At 43.7% G+C, this 18,216-nt stretch overlaps 2 protein-coding genes across 6 annotated transcripts in view; one reads left to right on the forward strand and one right to left on the reverse strand.

Annotated features, from left to right (window-relative positions):
- On the forward strand, positions 1 to 17,111 carry SYNC (syncoilin, intermediate filament protein). Its single transcript, XM_082411544.1, has 4 exons — positions 1 to 192; positions 5,296 to 6,439; positions 13,650 to 13,774; positions 15,391 to 17,111. Exons 1-4 carry the CDS (start codon positions 140 to 142, stop codon positions 15,464 to 15,466), a joined length of 1,398 nt encoding a protein of 465 aa, XP_082267670.1. The 5' UTR covers positions 1 to 139; the 3' UTR covers positions 15,467 to 17,111.
- The window catches only part of RBBP4 (RB binding protein 4, chromatin remodeling factor), a 17,610-nt gene continuing 16,147 nt past the window's right edge, over positions 16,754 to 18,216 (reverse strand). For all 5 annotated transcript variants that reach the window (XR_014250458.1, XR_014250459.1, XM_082411558.1 and 2 more), the window contains one exon: positions 16,754 to 17,752. Coding sequence is in view for 3 of the 5 variants with exons in the window: in XM_082411558.1 (XP_082267684.1) it covers positions 17,687 to 17,752 (66 nt within the window). In the remaining 2 variants the exon portion in view is untranslated. The remainder of the gene's footprint in view (positions 17,753 to 18,216) is intronic.

Here is an 18,216-nt window from a genome sequence, read left to right on the forward strand (position 1 = left end):
GCCTGGGCCAAGTGGGCGCGCCCGGCCGGGGGCCGGCGGGATCCGGTGTCGGCTGCAGCTGGCAGTGCGGCGGACGGGCGCGGGCGGCCTGGGGGGCCAGCTATTAATACCGCGGCCGCCCAGCCCGGGTCGCGCAGCCATGGCCAGCCCGGAGCCCCGGCGCGGCGGGGACGGCGCCGCCCAGGCCGCGAGGTAGGAAAGGACCGTCCCGGGCCCGCGTCGCCGCCCCTGGGGAAGGGGTGCTGGATGGATCCTCACCCCCCCCGCGAGCTCCTTTCGCCGGGCGGGGGCGGGGGTCCAGCCTGGGTGGGGCACGGGGCGGAGCCACCCGCTAAGGGAGATGGGGGCGTCTGGCCCCGGCCCGGCACCTCCGGTTGTCTGGGACTTTTTATAATTACCCCTCCCCCTCCCACGGGCGGTGTGAGGATTAACGGCTTCACACTAGCGGGCACCAACCGTCAGATGCCACTCGGCCCCCAGTGGCCAAAGACGCTACCCGTTTTCTTTCGTTGCTCACCCCCAATGCAGCTGGAGATGGAGGCCTCCAGTTGCTGAATTTGCCGTGTGGAAGAGACTTGGTGCAAGGTTGGGCGGCTGCCAGCTTGGAGTTGAGAGTCTGTTCAAGCAGCTGGTTCTCTCTGGTCTGGGGCCTGGGGTGGTGTTGGGCGGGGAGGGGGTGGGGGAGAGTCTACTGTCCCAGACCAGCAAGAGGGCCTTGGTTGGCAGGGGCCCTGGAGGGGAGGCCCTCTCCATCATCCAACGGTCAGCTCCGCCACTGGTTAGCGGGGAAGGGACCTGTGGCTGAAGGATTTGGGGCGAGTAGGGAGCATTTCTGCCCCAGGTCAGCCTGTAGCCCTGGACTTCCTCTTGTACCAAGAGGTAGAGGTGCAAACACACACACCTGACACCCCTCCCCTGTCACCAAGGGCACAAAGCTGAGTCTAGTTTTACATGTGCACTCACCTGTACACACATAGGGGTACACACAGAGTCAGTCACACACCAACTCATGCCTGCACAGTGTCACAAACACTCCCAGTCACATCCCTGATGGGTTGGGAGCTGCTGGAATCCTCTAGGGACAGGGACAAAGTGGCAGAGAGGGAGGCTGCTTGGAGCCCAAGGAAACCTGAGGTCAGGGGACCCAGTTAAGCTGGCCCCCTTGCCCCTAGACCTCCCATAATCTACTTTTCCCCAGCTCCTTAGAGAGAAACAGCGGTGTGAGGGCAGCACCTAGCAGAGGCATTGTGGATGGGGTGACTGAGTGGTGTGTGGTAACAGCACTGCCTGCAAGTCAGGAGACCTGGAATTTACTTCCAGCTTTGCCGCTCGACCTTGGGCAAGTTTCCTCCCTGGAGCTCAGTTGGTTGCTGCCTGCCTACCTTCTACAGAGCCCCACCCTGGGATATAGAGAGAATAACTGTAGTTGTTGTTAGGAAATGGACTATCCGGGGCAACAGATACATGCTCTTCTGTAACACAAAGCACTTAGTTCAAAGATGAGCTGCCTACAAAGTGCCTTGAGAACACAAGAATGGGAGTTGTCTGGGAAATGCTTAATAGAGGAGGTGGAGTTTGAGCAGGGTTTGAAGGATGAGTAGACACTTGTTAGGTAAATAGATATAAATATATTATGAATGCTAGGGCCGAGCTCTATTATACCTGCCGTAGTTGTTTTACCTCTTTCAGATCTTATGCCTGTTCTAAGACGAGAGTGGTAAAAAGGAGCTCCGGCTCTGGAGCCAGACCGCCGGCCTTCGCCAGGCTCCACCACGTACGAGTTGTAGAACTTTGAGTGAGTTCTTTACTCTGTGCTTTGGTTTCCTAATCTATAAAATGGGGATAATGGATGAGCATCAGATAAATGAGTATTTATGGGAAACGCTTAGAATACTTCCTTGAACACAATTACATTATTCCAGGGTGGAGGACTGAGCTGGAGCATGATGTGAGGGCCGTCTGCTGGCAAAGCAGGGACTCTGTTGAGGATCCGGGTGGGTCTGGCTAGCTGAGCAGGTGCATCCTTCCTGGCACTAGGAACTCTACTTTTCCAGGTAGTGTAGGACTGTTCTCTAGTCAGGTGGTATACAATGAATTGTATTTTCTCAGCTGGACCCTTTAGACATTGTGGGGTAGGAGTAGGAGGTATAAAAGTTAACGCATGTTACGGGTTGTCAAGCATTGGGTGGGCTATGGGGAGTAATGTGAGATGAGGCTGAAGAGGTATGTTGAGGTCACATCTTTAAGGGCCTTAAGTCTACGCTAAGCAGTTGGCTATATATGGTGAATTGGAGCAAGATGGTTTGCTTTATATTATAGCAAGTTGCATCACTGTCAAGAATAGACTGGGATGAGAAGGAAGAAGGCTTATGGGAAGGCTGGTATGAAAGTGCGGGTGAGAGATGATGACTCGGACGAGGGTCCTGGCAGTGGGGTGAAGAGGGAGATTGAGACTGGAGACTTTCTGAGATAGAAACGTCAGTTCTTAGTGAGTTGGCTGTTTAAAGACCATTTGTCTATTGACAGAGGGATGGATAAAGAAGATGTGGTACATATATATAATGGAATATTACTCAGCCATAAAAAAGAATGAAATAATGCCATTTGCAGCAATATGGATGGACCTAGAGATTGTCATACTGAGTGAAGTAAGTCAGACAGAGAAAGACAAATATCATATAATATCACTTACATGTGGAATCTAAAAAAAAAAAAAAAGGTACAAGGACTTCCCTGGTGGTCCAGCGGGTAAGACTCCATGCTCCCAATGCAGGGGACCTGGGTTTGATCCCTGGTCAGGGAACTAGATCCCACATGCATGCTGCAACTAAGAAATCTGCATGCCGCAACTAAAGATCCCACATTGCCACAGCTAAGACCCAGCACAGCCAAAATAAATAATAAAAATAAATAAGAAATAAATAAATATTTTTAAAAATGGTACAAATGAACTTATTTACAAAACAGAAATAGAGTCACAGATGTAAAACACAAACTTATGGTTACCAGGGGGAAAGGGGAGGAAGAGATAAATTGGGAGATTGGGATTGACATATACACAGTACTATATATACAGTAGATAACTAATAAGGACCTACTGCACAGCACAGGGAACTCTACTCAATACTCTGTAATGACCTATATGGGAAAAGAATCTAAAAAATTAGAGTGGATATATGTATATGTATAACTGATTCACTTTGCTGTACAGCAGAAACTAACACAACATTGTAAATCAACTGTACTCCAATTAAAAAACTAAAATAAGACTGCTTGTCTCATCAGCCGGATGTATGGTGTTATATTTCTCTGAGCTGGAGAATACAGGTGTAACAAGCTCAGGGAGAAGGATAATTTGGTGGCAGTTGAGTTTGAGGTGCCAAGCAACATCAGATGAAGATATCTAAAAAAGCACTCCAGGGCTTCCCTGGTGGCGCAGTGGTTAAGAATCCGCCTGCTGATGCAGGGGACACGGGTTCGAGCCCTGGTCCGGGAAGATCCCACATGCCGCAGAGCAACTAAGCCTGTGTGCCACAACTACTGAGCCTGCGCTCTAGAGCCTGCGAGCCACAACTACTGAAGCCCGCACACCTAAAGCCCGTGCTCTGCAACAAGAGAAGCCACCGCAATGAGAAGCCCATGCACTGCAGCGAAGAGTAGCCCACACTCGCCGCAACTAGAGAAAGCCCGTGCCCAGCAACAAAGACCCAACTCAGCCAAAAATAAATAAATAAATGCATTTATAAAAAACAAAAAAAGCACTCCATCTCTGGTAAAGTGAAGTGAATGGACTAGGTGATTGTTGAGTTGTCATTAAGTTTTAGATTTTGGTGCAGGTGCAGGGGTTGAATGAGGCCAGTGATGTCTGGGGCCTGGTGAAGCCACACTTTTGTGGTTTCCAGAGGGCCATCAGGAGATACAAAAGGGAAGCCAGGGATTCCTGGGGTGTAGCGAGGAGGACTGAGAACACGATTTAGAATAAAAATAATCTTTATTGGGAACTTGGAGCTAAGAAATAGAGCTGAAAACCTGGACACAAGTAAGCCTTTTCAAGACAAATCAAATTCTTTGTTTGATATGTGAGGCTTTTCATTTATACTTTATATCTTAAATAAGAAAAGTTTATTGAAAGCTACACTCACATTTAGTCTGTTTGATAAGTGGTGCACTCTGAATACCTGAGTTTCCTTGAGCAAATTACTTAATCTCTTTAACCTCCATTTCCTGATCTGTAAAATGGGAATAATAAATGTAACCACCTCATAGAATTGTTATGAGGATTAAATGAATTGATATATGTAAAACATTTAGAACAGGGCCTGGTATATATAAGACCTTTAAAAGTGTAATTTATTATTATTTCCATGGTATTTTATATTTTCAAAGAATTGCTCAGAGATCCAAGGTAGGTAAGATGCATTTGAAACAGGAAAGACCAAAGCCACTTGAGGGCCAAAGCAGCAGGAGAGCATTCCTCAACAGGAACTGAGTAAGCTAGCAGGCAATGGGCAGCTGGGTTAAGGGGCTCATCTGTTAGAATCACAGAATCTGAATTCACGAGCAATGACAGGCTAGAAGGATGGGCCAATTCTAACAAGATGAAGTTTTATAGGAACAAGAGATGTGGTTTAAAAGCACTTGGTGTGAAAAAGTCTTCAGGGTTTTATTCAAACTCAGCATTTATCAAGAATATGATGGAGCTGCCCTATATGCTAAGGGCATCTTGACTGCAACAATAGGAGTATAGTGTCCAGAGAATCACTGCTCAGAGTACACCTGGGTATTGCTTCCTATACCCATCCCCAAGGGATAGCGAGCCTGTCAACTTGGAGCTTGTCAGAAAGAAGTGACCCAAATGAGGAGGGTACTGGAAACCTTGGCATGCATGGAATCACTGAAGGATAAATCAGTTCTCTTTAAGTGTTCAAAGAACTTACATGGAAAAGAAATTAGATTTGTCTGATTCTAGAAAGAAGAATCAAACCCAGGGAAAAATTGCAGGGAAGGTTTTACCTCAACACTAGAATTTTCTTATGACAGTGGAACATACAGTAGCTCAGGTGTGAGTTTCCCGTCCTTGAAGGTATGTAAGCAGAGACTCGACACTGACATCATGGGGATGGTGTCAGATCTAAGCAATGGGCTGTGTCGGGGTGGATCGATGGAGGGAAGGGGCAGACGAGTGCTCTCTGAGATGTGAGAATTTGACATAAATTAGGCCTGTGTCCTACTGGCTCCAGTCACAAACCATCCCAGGATCGTGGCTGCCCTCTCACCTTGTCATTTCTCTTGCAGGAACACAAGAGCAGAGGCCACTTCTCTTCAAGAGGAGAACTCTGAATCCCCGTATGAGGTGGGGACCTGGAACCCAGAAGTTGCTCTGTCTTTGGAAGGGACCTTGAACTTAGAGGATATCCTCTACCTGGGGGACACAGGTGACTTTGATGTGGCTATGTATGTGGAAGAGACCAAGAAGCCCGAGGAGATGCTGCATATTGAGGAGACCAGGACGCCTGATGAGGCCCTGTATGTGGAGGAGCCAGAAAAGCCAGGGGAGATGCTATATGTGGAAGAGCCCGTGAAGCCGGGAAAGACTATAAGCCCAGAGCAGATGGTTTATGGGGGAGAGACAGTCCCGAGCGAGGAGAAACCTAACCCCGAGGAGAGCCTCAGAGCTGGGCCGCGTCCCAGCACAGAGGGGAGCCTGAGCACAGAGGACCTGGAATTGCTGGAGGGGCGTTTCCAGCAGTGTGTCCAAGCCGTGGCCCAGCTGGAAGAGGAGAGGGATCGGCTCATCCACGAGCTTGTGTTGCTCCGGGAACCAGCCCTGCAGGAGGTGCAACGGGTCCACCAGGACATCCTGGCTGCCTACAAACTGCACGCCCAGGCAGAGCTGGAGAGGGATGGGCTGAGGGAGGAGATCCGGCTGGTCAAGCAGAAGCTGTTCAAGGTGACGAAGGAATGTGTGTCCTACCAATATCAGCTGGAGTGCCGCCGGCACGACGTGGCCCAGTTCGCCGAGTTCCGAGAAGTGCTGACCGCCCGGGCGGCCCAGCTCTCGGAGGAATTAGCCCAGCTTCTGGATGCCTATCAGAAGCAGAAGGAGCAGTTACGGCAACAACTAGAAGCACCTCCAAGCCAGAGGGACGGGCACTTTCTCCAGGAGAGCCGGCAGCTCTCTGCCCAGTTCGAGAACCTCATGGCGGAGAGCCGCCAGGGCCTGGAGCAGGAGTATGAGCCTCAGCTGCTGCGGCTCCTAGAGAGGAAAGAAGCTGCGGCCGAAGCTCTGCAGAAAACCCAGGCCGAGATCCAGGCGATGAAGGAGGCTCTGCGACCACTGCAGGCAGAGGCCCTTCAGCTCCACCTGCAAAACAGGAATCTGGAGGACCAGACCACCCTTGTGAGGCAAAAACGAGACGAGGAGGTGCAGCAGTACAGGGTAGGCCCACGTGGCATGAAAGGAAGTACAGTCTTTTAGCCTGGGGAGGAAAAGGGGATCGGGGCCAAATGTCTTTGGGCTGAAGGATACTAGCCTATGTAGGAAGAACAATTTGTTCCTTGGGCCATTCACTCACTTCTTTATGCCATTTTCCATTTCATTCATTCAGGCCTGTGCTAGGGCTGAAAGTTATCTTGCACTCTTAATTTACACAGCACTTTTACACCAATTATCTCACTCGATCTTCATTAATCCTCCAAGTCAACTATTATCATTTTTCATAGATGAGGAAACTGAGGCCCAGTGAGTTGGAGTAATTTGAACTCTAGTCCGACCACCCCCAAATATTTCAGTGCTCTTTCCACGGCACAATTTTCCAATTCTAAGTGAATCACACTTGGGTTTATATAGAGCAGGAGGGAATGAGGCTAGGTAGAATTCATTCTCTCCCCTCCCCCATATTCACCCTCAAGTCCCACCTATCTGATTTCTGCGTTGAAGTTTTTCCAGTCTTAAAAAACTGGGATGAAATCTATAAATCTCAATTCCTCGTTTTCCTTTTTTGTGCATTTGTCACCATTTCACTTGTATTCAAGCTATTTCTGATTGTGAGCCAGTTCTAATCCCTTTTAGAACAGAGTGGGAGATGAACACTAAGTGCATAAACATGTCTCTCTCCCCCACAGACTGTGAGCTTTCGGAAGGTAGGGCGTATGTTTCACTTATCTCTGCCACCAGGCTCTGAGTTAAGCCTGCATCAGTTAAGCACTGACTTAAGAGCTGCTGGGTACCGTGAGAAGACCACAGTGTGGTGATTTTCAGAGCAGTACTTTTGTCTTTTGGAACACCCCTGTTTTGGATGAACTTAATCTTATGCCCTGCCAGAGATTTTGACATATCCTTAAGGGAACATGTCCTCTGTTGAAAATGGCTGCATTCACTTCACTGAAGATTTTGTCAAGCTTTCTGTAGCTTGTATTATGAAAACGGTGGGGTTTTTTGGTCATAATATTGAATGTTTTCAAACTATACATATATGCACTCCCCTCACTCACCCAACACTGCCCCCCGCCTTCACCGCACTGCTTTCTTACTGGGTCACAATCTAGTGAAAGGGCACTAATTATCTTTGCATAAACAAATACTAACCTTAACAGCTTACACTCAATCAAATGTTACATTAATAATTGTAACCCAGGGTAGGAAGTAACATGTGATTTAAGAGAGGTACAGATAAGAATGCTATGGGATAATAGCCATGGATTAAATCAGAGAACCCATAACGGAAGACAATGTTATTTGAGCTAAGTGTTGAAGCATAGGTAAGATCTAGAGCAGTGCTGTCCAACAGAAATATAATGCAAGTCACATATATAATTTGAAATTTTCTAATAACCACATAAAAAGAGAAATAGGTGAAGGTAATTTTAATATATTTTATTTAATCTAATAGATCTAAAATATAATTTGTAACTTGGCTGCATGTGAAAGGTGAAAAACTGAGAGGTGAGTTGAACCTGTAAAGGTAAGTCGGGGCAGATCACATTGGATTTTGAAATCCAAACTAGGGAGTTTGGACTTTATTCAGTGGTCAGTTTCATCCATAAAGGTTTTTTTTTTTTTTAAGAGCTTCTTTTTATTTTATTTTTTATTATTTATTTATTTATTTATTTTTGGCTGTGTTGGGTCTTCGTTGCTGTGCGTGGGCTTTCTCTAGTTGTGTTGAGCGGGGGCTACTCTGTTGCGGTGCGCAGGCTTCTCATTGTGGTGGCTTCTCTTGTTGCGGAGCGTGGGCTCTAGGCATGCAGGCTTCAGTAGTTGTGGCACACGGGCTCAGTAGTTGTGGCTCATGGGCTCTAGAGCGCAGGCTCAGTAGTTGTGGCACAAGGGCTTAGTTGCTCCGCGGCATGTGGGATCTTCCCGGACCAGGGCTTGAACCCGTGTCCCCTGCATTGGCAGGTGGATTCTTAACCACTGCGCCACCAGGGAAGTCCCCATAAAGGTATTTAATCAAGGGATTAACATGATCGTTGCTCTGCTTTTAGAAACAGTATTGGTGGCAGTGTGTAAAATGGGCTAGAGACCCAGAGGCAAGGAAACTAATTAGGAAGCTACTATTGGTAAAAGGAAACAATGGTAGCAGGACTAAAAGGAAGGGGAAGGATACAAGAACAAATGTAGAATAAACTTGGCTACAGAACGAGTGGGGCAGAGAGGTGAGAAGTCAAAGAGGATGCTTAGATTTCAGGCAAGACTAACTAGGATGGTGGTGCTCTAAGTAAGGAATTCTCAGGATTAGAATTTTCTGACATAGTACTAGAGTTGTAGAACTTTTTCCCCAGTGATTTTCGTCACTGTACTGGATTTGTTTCAGATTTGATGGTCTGTGCACCTTTCCAAAGATCATTCTATAGAAAACAATCTTGATGGGTGTCTCCTATCGCCATACCATAATTAAAGTAGGAATAAAGGTCTGAAGGAGCTAATGCTTCTCTTTCTTTTCTTTTTTTAAAAATTTATTTATTTTGTTTATTTATTTTTGGCCGCGTTGGGTCTTCGTTGCTGTGCGCGGGCTTCCTCTAGTTGCGGCGAGCACAGGCTACTCTTCGTTGCAGTGCGCGGGCTTCTCATTGCAGTGGCTTCTCTTGTTGCGGAGCATGGGCTCTACACGCGTGGGCTTCAGTAGTTGTGGCTCGCGGGCTCTAGAGTGCAGGCTCAGTAGTTGTGGCGCACGGGCTTATTTGCTCTGTGGCATGTGGGACCTTCCCGGACCAGGGCTCAAACCCATATCCCCTGCATTGGCAGGCAGATTCTTAACCACTGCGCCACCAGGGAAGTCCCAGTTCTTCTTTCTGAAATGGCTTCTTCCTAAACTGTTTGCCAAAGGCCACTTATGGCATCTGATTACTTTTCAAGGGTACACTTCACTCTTATGACTATAAACTTTGCCTCTTTCATCACCATCATCCATTCATTCAACAAATATTTTCTAAGTGCCTATTTTCTATGTGCCAGGCAATGAGCTATGTGCTGGCAAGGGATGAGACGTTGTGGTGTAGGGTGGAGGTGGGGGGCAGTCCCTGTCCTCAAAAAGTTTATAGTCCAATTAAAATATAATAATAATAATAAAATGAACAAAAAATACAAAAAATAAAAATTAAACAGAAAAAGAAAAGAAGAAATAAAAGTTTATAGTCCAGGAAGGATGCCAGATAAAATTTCATAAAATCTAATACACTTGATTGTAAGATGCATCCTGATCCAAGTAAGATGTTAAAGTGTGAGTTTTAGAATCAATGAAATAATTAATATGCTTCAGTGTGATAGACAATGTAATAGTTGTAGGAATAAAGCATTGTACTGAAGCAGGTATAATTACACCTGGGGAAATAAGGGGGAAATTTCATTAGAGGATTAACAATAGCTAGCATGTACGTGAAGTTCTTTACATGTAATAATTCATTTAATTCTTACCTCTGAGATAGGTATAACTACTGTCACCATCTGAAAAAACAAGAAAACAGGTGAGTCAGAGAAGTCATCTGTCCAGGGTTACACAGCTAGGAAGTGATGAAGGAAGGATGTAACCCTGTGCCATCGAGTTCAAGTCCACACTCAACTACTACAAGGTGTTTGAGCTGAGCCTTAAAGAATGAATTCACTGTGTAGACAAGGGAAGGGCATTCTAGGCAGAGGGAACAGCTTATATAAAAGCATGAAAACACAGACGTTGTTATGGGAAGTGAGAAGCTCAGTGTGGCTGTATCATAAGGAATGTGAGAAGTAGAGAGATGAGGCTGGAGAGGTAGATTGGGACCAGATTGCAAAGGGCTTTATGTATTCTTTAGGTCAGTGGTTTTCCTAAAAAGGTTTTCTTCAAAGCCACAGACCCTTTCCCCAAAACAATTTTATATGTAATGCCAACATGTAAAACAAGTAAAAGTAGAGCTACTTTCTAACTAGAGTGACAAGGTCACTCCATCATGGCCTCCTCCTGGGGTTTCCTGGAAAACAGTTTGAAGACCATTTAAGAGCCTATCTATTATCTATCTATCTATCATCTACCTATCATCTATCATCTATCTATCGATCATCTATCATCTATCTTTCATCTACCTATCATCTATCATCTGTCTATCATCTATCATCTATCTCTCTATCATCTACCTTTCATCTATCATCTATCTACCATTTATCTATCATCTATCATCTACTATCTATCGTCTATCACCTATCAATCATCTATCTATCATCTATCTCTACTTTTATATCTATCTATATGAAGGCAATAAAGCAATTAAGAGTATGAGCTCTAAGCCAGTGGCAAATCCTGGCTCTACCACTTACTAACTGGGAAACTTTGGACAAATGACTTAACCTCTGTGGTTCAGCTCCCTCACATGTAAAATGGGATTAATAGGGCTGTTGCAAGGAATGAACTAGTTAATATCTGTAAAGTGCTGCTTATGGTGCCTGCCACGTAGTTACGTACTCTAAGTGGCAGTGTGGAGGGTAGATTGAAAGAGCCTGGAAACACCACTTAGAGGAGAGATGAGAGATGTGAGGTTAAATGGGTAGAATTTGGTGACTGGTTGCAGTGGGCAGGGTGAGGAATTTGCTGAGAATGATCTCAAAGTTTTTAGCTTGAAATTGGTAGACTTCTAATGCTGAAAGACGGAATATGCTTACTATCTGCATGCTTCACCTCAATAAGCATTATGTGTAGGGTGCCGGACATACTAAGAACCTGGAACCTACAATCTGGTTGGGAGTTAGACATGAATTAGAAAAAAAATTGCAATATAAGGGAACAGATGCTATCTAGGTGACAGAAATGGCAGGAGTAAAGGCACAGCAATCTGACTTCGTCAGACTAGAGCAGCACTCTCCAACAGAAGTATCATGCAAGCCACAGATGTCATTTAAAAATTTCTAGGGGAACTTCCCTAGTGGTCCAGTGGTTAAGCCTCTGAGTTTCCAATGCAGGGGGCGTGGGTTCAATCTCTGGTTGCGGAACTAAGATCCCACATGCCACACAGCGTGGCCAAAAAAAGAAAAAAAAATTCTAGTAGCCACATTAAAAAAAAATGTAAGAAACAGGTGAAATTAATACATTTAACCCAGCATAGCAAAAATATTACCACTATAACATGTAATCAACATTAAAATTTGAGATATACATATATATATTTGGTGTCAAGTCTTAGAAATCTGCTGTGTATCTTACACTCACAGCACATCACAGTTCAGACTAGCCATATTTCAAGTACTCAATAGCCACATGTGGCTAGTGACTTCCATACTGGACAGTGCAGACTAGAGGAATAATGGAGGCTCTAGTTAGAGGTAAGGGTCCAACTAGCAGGAGTCTGAATGCCAGACTAAGAAAATGGAAAGCCTATGAAAGATTGAGATGATAAAGCAGGTTTGTTTTGTTGGTTTTTTTTAGGTTTCTTTTGGCCACGCCGTGCGGCATGTGGGATCTTAGTTCCCCGACCAGGGATCAAACCTGTGCCCCCTGCAGTGGAAGCGTGGAGTCTTAACCCCTGGACCACCAGGGAAGTCCCAATAAAGCAGTTTTTAAAAAATTAACCCAGTGGTGCTACACAGGATTAAGAATGGAGATTGTCCTTAATTTCTGTCACTGTACAATACTTTCTTCATTCTGTGACAGTTTCTCCCTGTCAAGAGCTTATCAGTGATGGTGCAGACAGCCTTCACAAGCAGGTCTTTTGTATATCCAGCAAACAACAGGTTTGCTAGATGGTGAGGCTTGGGAAACTGGGGCACAGAGGTATGCAGATGCTTTCCTTTAGATAACATGCTCTTAGATAGTAAGGCCACATCTCTGTGTGGTATCAAAGCATGGCTAGGCACTAAAAAAAAGACCTTTGACAATGTTGATGAAAGTTGAGATTCAGCCAGAGTACCAAAACACTGCAGATTGACATGCCACAAGTATATCAAGGATGACTCAGTGAACAAATTATTTAGATCCTTCTAATGACAGTATGCACCTAAACTGGATTCCTATTTTATTCTTCTTCAAAATCTGAGGTAAAGTCATTGCTCCTTAAAAATGTGCCTTCCAATTTCAATGCTCCCTTCCCTTCCCAGCTCACCCATGCTTCCTGAGGATCCATGTCAGCTAGCAACCAAGGCACAGACTGATTTGCTGACATCTTCATTCCTCAGGCATTAATCCTAGGCAGAGACAATTTACGGAATGCATCCTGCCTGGTTTTGGCAGAATGGGAAATAGTTATCTGAAGACCCCTGAGGGCCTCCAGGGCATAGCACCTTCACCTTCCAACTTAGCACTTTAGAACGAATTGTCCTGATGTAATAAGCAAAGGATATAGGAAATATAACAACTCTGATACCCTCACTAATAAAGCATCTATTTGCATGCCATGTTGTGGTAAGTACTAAGTAAAGGTATCTCTGACTTCAAGGAGCTTCAAATATAATATTCAAGAATAACTGCTTACACAAAGACTTGGTTTCTTTCAACTTAAATTGCTGAAGTTGTAGGGTATTATAAAAACTACTGATTATTAACGGAAACAAACTTGTACATAGAGCAAAGGGTCTATAAAATTCTAGACCACCACTAGACAATCAAAATCCTCCCTGACACTTTTTTTTTTCTTTCACTTATTTTTGGCTGCGTTGGGTCTTTGTTGCTGTGCGCGGGCTTTCTCTAGTTGCGGAGAGTGGGGGCTACTCTTCGTTGTGGTGCGCAGGCTTATTGTGGTGGCTTCTCTTGTTGCAGAGCACGGGCTCTAGGCACAGGGGCTCAGTAGTTGTGGCTCGCGGGCTCTAGAGCGCAGGCTCAGTAGTTGTGGCGCACGGGCTTAGTTGCTCCGTGGCATGTGGGATCTTCCCGGACCAGGGCAGGCGGATTCTCAACCACTGCGCCACCAGGGAAGCCCCCGACACTTCTTAAAATTGGGAACCAAAAAAGTCCCTCTGAGAATCTGTCCACCCTTTGCAGGATTTTATTAAGATGTAAGCTGTGATTAACAGACAAGACTCCTTTCAGAACAGTATCACTGTCAAAAACAGTATCACTGTCAAAACACAAATTCTGTTTCTCAACCTCAACACTGCTATGGAGATTAAACAATGTGTAAGGAAATACACTATTATGGACAATGTCAGGTTTTTATTGTTCGGCGCATTAGAAATGTTCTTGGCCCTCATGCAGGAACAGCTGGAGGAAATGGAAGAACGACAGAGGCAGCTAAGAAGCGGGGTGCAACTCCAGCAACAGAGGAACAAAGAGATGGAGCAGCTAAGGATCAGCCTTGCTGAAGAGCTCTCAACGTACAAGTCAGTTTTTGCTGCTACCCAAATCTCAACTAACTGGCTGAGGGAATGGTGGGGAGGGCAGATGTTGCTCAGGGGAAATTTCTCTTGACGGTGAAAGGCAAAAAAAAAAAAAAAAAAAAAAGGAAATTTTCAAATTGTGCTCATTTGTGAACAGATGGAAAATGGCTCTTTTTTTTTTTAAACGGCTGTGCTACCCAAGAGCCTGGAACAGGATAATGCTCCCACTTCTGAGGCAGGTGGAATCCAGACACAGCCTCAAGGTGATCCTTGTAGGTTACAAGAGCGGTGTCTGCACTGTTGCTGCTTTCCTAACAAGACTAGTGCCTGAAAAAAAGATTGTGTGTCTAATGACAAGTAAGTCATTTAGGGATAACACAAACTTCCAAGTTGCCTGGTTCAAGCATTCAGGCTTCATTTGGAATGTTTCAATTTCTAGTAGGACTTAAAATATGTCCTGATTATCATCAGGAAATCCAGAACAGGATAAAACATCTGGGCTCTGTGCATTCTTACTTTCCTCACCCTACCTGACCCCATCTGCTATTCATAAAGTTTCCTTAGAATAGCAGAGAAGGCAGTTAGAGTACCTAATTCAGACTATGACTAAGGAGGCCAAGAAGGCTAAATTAATCTGTTAACAGTCATTTAAAAAGCTTAAGAGGGTGTTGTTTGTAGACTGAAGGACATGATTATTGCATAATTTGTGAAACAAGCAACACACCTATCCATTAAGTTCTTTACATACCAATATGTCCTCACATTCTTTATAAAGTGCTGGATTCTCTTGGATAAAGAAACTAAGGATTAAAAAAGATCAAGTTGGATACTAGATAAATATCCATAAATTTTTATTAATTTCCTAGTTAATCCTACATTTTGGATTCAAATTCACAAATAACTATTATTACTGATGCTTTTCCTAAATTACTAGGATTTTTTTTTCCTTTGGCCACCCTGTGTGGCTTGCAGGAGTTCCCCGATCAGGGATTGAACCCAGGGCCACAGCAGTGAAAGTGCTGACTCCTAACCACTGGACCACCAGGGAACTCCCATACTAGGATTTTCTTTTACCATGTTTCATCCAGGCATAACTGACTACGCTCATTGTTTGGGAGATTACTAGAACCTTGTAACTGAAGAAAATGATCTGCTAAACACCTTTGTGTGGATCAGATGAAAAGTACAACATGGAAAAGACAATGATTAATTCAAAGAATTGAAATTACAGAATTTCAGGCCTTGTAATACCTGTGTGTAAAGTTAACGTGGGGAGAAAAAATTTTTAACTAGCCCCTCCCAAAGTCATCCTTGATTAGATGCAAAACACACTCTAACAATCTCTCCTCAATATGGCCCGCACTAAGCTTCAGAAATTCATTATTAAAAACTTTATACTGGGAATTCCCTGGTGGTCCAGTGGTTAGGACTCAGCGCTTTCACTGCTGTGGGCACGGGTTCAATCCCTGGCAGGGAACTAAGATCCTGCAAGCCATGCAGCGCACCCCCCCCCCCCCCAAAAAAAACCCGCAAACAAAAAAACCCCACAAAAACTTTATACTGTGTTATTTCAAGTTGCAGAAAGTTTAAACTTATCCTTTTTTCTCTCAACCTTACAGGGGCTGTTTAGAAACATATGGCCGAATCTGTAACCAAGAAACGACGACAAAAAACTCCTTAGCAAAGGATCACTAAGTACCCTTTGGACATACTTTTTTCTAAACAGAAAAGGGAGTGCCAGGGATTTGGCAAGCAGTTCACTCTGGGAAAGTTACAAATACTGGCTGACCTGTTTAAAAAGATTCTAGGGCTGGCCGGAGGCAGAATACTATCAGTCAACTCTTAGCTGGATTCTATTTCATAGGCTGCTGGTACTGATCTCAATGCACTGAGGAATGGAAAAAAGAAGTCTCCTGTCACCCATCAGCAACCCTCCACACAAAGTAAAGGATGAATGTATGGACACACCTTGCTGTATTGTGAAGAATGTATCTTGCCTTCTGTTGACCCAAAGCAGAAAGTTTTTCAGGAACACAGGTGGAGTCAAAAAGGCAGCCGATTTTCCTTATATTCAAGTTGACCCCTGAACAACGTGGGGGTTAATCTGCATATAACTTAGTTGGCCCTCGGTATCCGAGGTTCCTCCACATCCACGGACTCAACCAACCACTGCAGGTATAGTACTGTGGTATTTACTATTGAAAAGTATGTTATAAGTGGACCTGTGCAGTTCAAACCCACGTTGTTCAAGGGTCAACTGTATATGGGTTTAAAATTTGAATTCTTCTGTGCCATGAGTGTTAAGACTTTAATTGAATCCCTTTACAAAGTTTACTTTTCTTTAAGTCTGTGCTGATTCATGTAGATTTACTCTTGTGTCATGGTAATTTTCACTACACTCTAAAAGAACTACTGACTTAGAAAAAAGAACCAATCCAGATTTCCCCAAAGATGATTTTGATTTTTCACTTCATGAAAATGATTTTGGGTCAGAGTGATCTACTCAGTTAAATTGGGTGATTGAAGAACTGGGCATTTTACCTGGTTATGGCACTTGGCTTTCAAGAGCCTATTTTTCTAACCTCTAAGTACAGGCCCCAGTGAAAAAAATACTGGGGAGATTCAACCTCTCTATGAGAAAAGGTCAAACACCCTTTCCAAATTTAAATTTTGCCTTAAATTCTCTCTGCCACACTGCCTCTGACATTCTTGAAAGTTCATGTAGTTCTCTAGAGACAGACTTCAAAAAGATGTTATTTTATCAAAGACTAATCTGTGCACCTCTGATTCAGTATTTTATGTCTTTCACTTTCCCTGGGAAGGAGTAAAGCTCTTTACTATACCTCTGGGTCTATTATATTTAATTCTGCTCTTGGTAGTCAAAGACCATAGAAAATAACTGTCATCTGAACAACTCTTCTAGAAGCCAGAGACTGGTGTTTGATGGATATTATATATTAAATAAAACCCATCAGCGTGGGGTTATGTAGAAAAGCAATTTATTCCATTATAAGCACTTACACAGTTAGTCATGGAGAGTAACAGGCCTGCTGGTGAAACAGGTCACCCAAAATAGAGATGGTATCAAACTAGTGGTCAAGGACTAACTCCTTAAAAAAAAAGAAAAAAGCAACTCTTATCCAGGATTAATTTAATTTTAAAAACAAATACAAGCTATTGATTCACTCTTCTCAATTTAACTGGACAGTCTACCTGTGGTATAACTGTCAGGTAAAAACATACATCTTTACAACTTGGTGGTCCCAAGTTTTTTTTTTTTTTTTTTTTTTAAAACCATTTCACAGAAAGGAAAGAAATAATATGAAAACAGCTCAAGAAATACACTAACAAGCAAAAATATATGGGGAAAGAGGAACACATTGTTTTGACTTAACTGAAGAAACTGAGAGGAGACTGGTCTATGTAAGAAAATGTGTATCCTGGAAAGTTTGGTGTGAAGATTTTAGAGCAGGAATTTATATGACTTGAATCTCCCCTATTTCCTGAATAAAGACGACATCTTGTAGTATTTATACTTCATGGCTCAGACACCTACCTCACTTGGCTCTATTTCTTACTCACTCTAGCATTTACTCAAATGAGTCAGAAAAACTTGGGGATATAGCATAAGAAGAAAAATAACCACACACAATATTCCCCTTTTTGTGGCTACTTTAGACCTCTGTTACTAGAAAATTCCTGAAGAAAATTTAAATATAAGTCTGTGGCTTTGCTGAATCAAGAAGCCCCCAGTTAATATTTAGAAAACACCTTCTGTTTGGACTAATAACATTGTTGATAGAACTTATTATAGAGGGATAACCAAAGTCTGTGTCTCAAAACCAGTGTTAAATCAATCTCAGGGTTGAGAGGAAGAAAAGGGGAGTCTAAAATCACAAGAAGTGCAGACATTCTCTAGGATCCTTGTCCTTCTGGATCCACGCTTCCTTCAGGGTCTTCGTCATTATAAATGTTCTCTGCCTGCCAAAAACAAGAAAAAGAGAAAAGGATATTGAGTAAACATGAAAGTTACTTCTTGAAGTTAAGGTTTCAAATAGAGAGGCCAGGGAGACAAACTGTGGGGCATATAATCTGTTTTAACTATTCAACTCTGCAGTTGTTTGATGAAAGCAGCCACAAACAACCTGCAAATGGATAAGTATAGTCGCGTGCCAAATAAAACAGGCAGCTGGCCACAGGCCAATGCCCCTGGATTAGGATATTCCCTAAAAACTGAAGTATGGTTACCATTTGTCTTGATAATCAACCTTGAGTCTTTTAATCAGACATTATTCGTAACAGTCAAAAAGTAAAAACAATGGACAAATAATATATCCATACAATGGAGTATTACTTGGCAATAAAAAAGTCAGTCACATATTGTATGATTTCATTTATATTAAATGTGCAGAATAGGCAAATCCATAGAGAAAGTAGATTAATGG

This window comes from Balaenoptera physalus, assembly GCF_965194825.1.
Source record: "Balaenoptera physalus genome assembly, chromosome: 1".
Taxonomy (NCBI): domain Eukaryota; kingdom Metazoa; phylum Chordata; class Mammalia; order Artiodactyla; family Balaenopteridae; genus Balaenoptera; species Balaenoptera physalus.